The 5,243-nt window shown below is 40.6% G+C and overlaps 1 protein-coding gene across 1 annotated transcript; it reads right to left on the bottom strand.

The window, feature by feature from the left end:
* Nucleotides 1–397: 397 nt before the first annotated feature.
* Nucleotides 398–4,754, bottom strand: SARC_00645 (hypothetical protein; the record flags this gene model as incomplete). The annotated part of the gene is made up of 6 exons (XM_014305636.1): nt 398–424; nt 588–672; nt 709–784; nt 1,219–1,346; nt 2,150–2,417; nt 4,100–4,754. 6 exons carry the CDS (start codon nt 4,752–4,754, stop codon nt 398–400), a joined length of 1,239 nt encoding a protein of 412 aa, XP_014161111.1.
* Nucleotides 4,755–5,243: the final 489 nt, after the last annotated feature.

Genomic DNA, 5,243 nt, shown 5'->3' with positions numbered 1-5,243 from the left:
TATATATATATATATATAATATATATATAGATGTACATATATATATATATATATATATATATATGTACACACACACACACACACACATATATATATATACATACATACATACACATATTTATATATATATATATTATTTGTTTGTGCGTGTATATATGTATGTGTTTGTACGTAGGGTATGTATGTATGTATGGATGTGAATATATATGTATGTAGGATTCGAACATACATATATACATATTATCATACATACATGTACACATATATACGTACATAAATGCATACAGACATACATACATACATATATACATACACATAATATATATATATATATATATATATATAAGAATATATACTCGTATTTGTAAGTTTGATTAATCGTGAACACTATGGAGACTTAATTATTGGTACCAAATTTCTTATCCTGATGTTAAAAAAATGTATATCCGCCAGAACAAATGCGAACATCCCCATTGAAAGCTGTTGTATAGGTGATTTTACACAATACGACAGCCAAAGAGAGTACATATATGCTAAGTGGATATATATATATATATATATAGAATAATCATGGGTGTGGATCAAACCATACCTAAATTCTCCGGCGTTAAGAAGGTTAGCATATCTATACGCCTGCCCAGCCACGTGTCTATTTCTTCGTCTTCTGGGGGTCTGTATATACTGGTGTATGTCTGCACACATACATACTTCTCTAACGACTCCATGGTGCTCTCCATGGAATCTTTGAATAAGGGGTGTGTACTGAACTTCTCCTCCATTGTGACTGTCGGTTTGAAGTAAGTACATTCTTATCAGCAACATGTTGAATGGCCCCACCGTGGGCTGGGCTGCGGTGAGTCATACAATGTAATTCCAATGCATTTCAGAACATGAAAACTAGGGGTATTTCTGATCAGCATTGAACACGTACCTATATAAACCCTTATATACATATAGCCTCTACCACAAAATAATGTGATATATTCGTAAGGTACGAGTGTACAAATGGCATAGAAACGGTAAGGACTCTACTCTCGATTGTATAAAGCAATCGTTGACAAGGAGCGCGCTGACATGAAGGTGCTATTGCATGAAAGTTATATCACAATTTAACCTATGATTCGCCGATGACATGAACTGGGAAGCAACCAAAAAGTCACCCAGAAAAAAAACAGTCATCGCTAGATGGTGGGGTTGAGTGTATCAGAATACACATACCGGTAAACGCTATGTATCGGGATTGCATATCTACGATGGTCGGGGGGTGCGTTTCCATGTCATCGCAAAACGCTCTGATCATTCGCACAAAACCATGACACGAGGGATCCCTCATACTCTCCTTAAAGCTGTGTAGCAGGGAAATAAAATATGAAAGTAGGCAAAGAAAGTTAAGTAAAAGTCGCTCGGTTGCATACAAATGCGGTATTCAAGATCAGACGAGTAAATGAGCTAAACGGAACCAACAATGATAGTGGGAGGCAGGACACGCTCCAAGAAGCCGATAATGGAAGTCAGTCACCAACAGTTGTTCTGTGAGGACTATCAACATTTTGAGTGGAGCTTCGTTTTCGCACTAAGTCTGAACAACAGACGGACAACACTGCTAGGTAGCAGGTGCGCCGATCATACCAATCGCACGTGATGCGGAGAGGAACTTTCCGATGGGAACATTTATACACCCGCGATAGAAAATGACTCATGGCCTATATATGGCCTCGACATATGCATACCCCATGCATAAATTTAAACTTGACACTGGGTATCATTAACTATGCAATATAATTGAGATATGTTTATTCCTGCAATGTGTGAGCTTCAAACGAATGCTACGAATCTTCCCCATCATGTTTATGCAGTCTCGAGATACAGTAACTATCACATTGCGCGAAAGATTAGTTTACTGCCTGCAGTCAATCACAAATCAGTCGGAGTTCAGATGATCCACTCGCGCGCAATACATTATAGGCGCACTTCTTACCCATCAGCGACAACTATCTATTGAAAACTATCCCACCCAGCAAACAGAATGCAATACACTAACATAGCCTAAACGCAAATGATAAAAACGTGAACTGTATACGCGCTTAGAACTCGTATGTACACATGCATGATTAAAGTCGTCAACCAGCCAGTCTCGGAACTAACACACCTTGAGAGCGAACTCTCCCGTTTCCTCCTCGAATCCTTACCGCCATCTCTCCCGTCGGTTATACTCGAGCCCCTCGACAGTGGCCTCACCGCTTTCCCGGCATCACCCGTCACAGGCACAGCAGACAACTCACTCGCCGCACTGGCCGTGGGGTGTTCCATTCCCGCACTGGCTATACTACTGTTGGTATCATCGAAACTAATCAAATCACCGCCGGCTGTGGCTCCCGTGTGTGCCTGGGTCGCATAACTGGGAGGTGGTGTTTCAACTGCAGCGGACAGTGAAACATAAGTACAGAGCTGGTGAGAGGGGCGAAAGATACTACGCATTTGCCTGTCAATGGTTCTTTGTTCCACGTATATATATTCTGTACCCGGGTTACACCGAGAGTGAGTCGCGTGGGAGCTTCAAACGCTGGTCCAGACACGCACGATCGACGGGTAAGCACAACGTGTGCCTGAGTGCTGCAGCACTCATTTGGGTTTGTTGGTTTTTTAGTGTCTTTTAAAAAAAAAATGTGTAAGATACATGTTAGGTGTATATTTGCACATCAGAAGGGTGCTTGTTTCTATCTATACACCTGCGTGTACAGGAATGAATAGTATAGGATACACTTACGTGCGTACGAAAGCAGAATACCTAAGCACGTATACCAACGACACACTTCATATATTTAATATATACTATCCTAATGCCCCCATAACACACATTTCCGAAAAGTAGTATATATTCACAATTCACACACATAAAGCAGTGTATAGTCACTACATAGTATATAAACCATATTCAAAGTGAACATGTTTTTCGGAATGTGCTGGAAGCGCGTTCGTCTGGTATGTGCATGGTTATACGTATGTAGTTACCGCTCTAAATTTTACATTTGCTAGAACTATAGCCCCTTATATTACACCTACACAGCATTTATCGGCATCCATTCATTTTCCCATACACAATGAATCGGTCTCACATGCTCTACAAGGTCCAAACGCACCTATGGTTCGCAGAATGATCTAGTGATCATTTATGTGCGTGTGCATATGTGCTTGAAAGCATGCTACTAGTAGCATAGACGGGGGAGGTGAATGACAAGACCGCCGTGGAATATACGCCCGTGGTTTTGATATCACCTGTGCGAGCAGTATCAACCAGTGTAGGAAAGTGTCTAGATGATATTAAACACATGAGTGCAATTTGACAAATTCCCTAGATACCTCTACCTACTTTCATAACAATCTATACCTCTTATAAACCAGGAGTACATAACAACTACAATAGTCTATGAGTCACCTTGTGTCGACTCGCACACGTGCACCATCCGATACCAATACATACGTACCATTGTCTACACCCAGCACAGCCAACATCAACTATAGCTCAGCTAAACATACTAGCTGGAACAGTCTGTGGGTGTCTAAGTATGCACCATCCGATTCAAATACATACATACCTTTTTCTACACCAATTACAGCCAACATCAACTATAGCCCAGCTAAACATGCTAGCTGGAACAGTCTGTGGGTGTCTAAGTATGCACCATCCGATACAAATACATCCATACCTTTTTCTACACCAAGTACAGCCAACATCTACTATAGCCCAGCTAAACATACTAACAGGAACAGTCTGTGGGTGTCTAAGTATGCACCATCCGATACAAATACATACGTACCTTTTTCTACACTAAGTACAGCCACCATTTACTATCGCCCAGCTAAACAGAAACAGTCTGTGCGCCTCTAAGTGCTGACTCAGACACCTGAACCAACTATTACTAATACATACGAACCTCTACCTACACGCAATACTATAACCCAACTTAACATAATAGCTGAGACGGTCTGTAACTTTCCTTGTGTTGACTCAGACACTTGCTCCACTCATTCTTACACCATACGCATCTCTGTCTACATCCAATACAATCAACACCTACTATAACCCAGCCTAACATACTAGCTGGGACAGACTGTGAGTCGCCTTGTGTCGAGTCCGATAGATGGCTATCTGTAGGCAGCAACATCCCAGCACCAAACTCGTCGATTTCCCACGGGCACTTTTCAAAGGTCAGGGGTCTTGAAATGATCATGAAGTCTGCATTTACATCCCCTATCGTAACCTGTGTGTGTCTCAGTACATACACATCGTCCGATGTATCCCTTGTATTGGCTACATACGAGCTAAGTACACTTCCGGGTGCAAACCGCGACGCCGTATCAGTAACCACGGCAACCACCTCCTCTGGGTCACTAGGTGGTCCAGCTAAAACGTGCAAGGCCTCCTTCTCTGGTGTGGTAAACACACCCCTAACCCCATTAACGGACACAAATGCATCGAGTTTCTGTTCTTCAGCGCTTTCATCTGTTGTCGCATTATCAGCAGTATTATCGCCTTCGCTTGTGAAACAGTCGATGACATGTGTTTCAATAAAACTACGATTCATGGGTATCTCCTTGAGCGTCTCGTTCTGAGGTGCTATCACCGTGGCTCTCCGCGCACGAATGAATTCCATCACATCTGCATATTCCGGTTGTCTCAGTGCTGCCATTAGCCTATTATTCTTCTTTTCGAAAGCGAGGAAGTTGGCTTCCCTGTCCAATGGTACAGCCATCGTGCCCCACTATTCTCAAGCTCTACGCGAACAGTAACTATAACAACACTTGCACTTTAAAAATGTGTATGTCCTCGCGGGGCATACGTATATATATACAAAATATGTACTATATGTATATTTATATATATTTATAAAAATTACTTTTTTTGTTTTATATATTTCTATTTTGATGAATCTTATTATGATAGAGGAGGATGATTTGTTTTTGTTTTTAAGCAAAATAATATAATAATTGGCCACAAGAGAGATGACTGGTTCTAAAAATCGTTCTATTTACAACACAGCAATAAATTAAAATATATATATATATATATACTTTATTGTAAGAATATATTGTAAGGGTTTTAGAGTTTAGGGTTATCATTAAGTTTTTCTTATCGGATGCAATCATATAGGTTGTTTTATAGGGTTAAATATGCATATTTATATGTAATCAGCAGGCATCACATGATCACAATCATAGCACGATAAAGCACATATATACAT

This window comes from Sphaeroforma arctica (genome assembly GCF_001186125.1).
Source record: "Sphaeroforma arctica JP610 unplaced genomic scaffold supercont1.22, whole genome shotgun sequence".
NCBI classification, from domain to species: domain Eukaryota; class Ichthyosporea; order Ichthyophonida; genus Sphaeroforma; species Sphaeroforma arctica.
The sequence above is the reverse complement of the archived record's forward strand: the minus strand, read 5'-3'. Positions and strand labels throughout refer to the sequence as shown.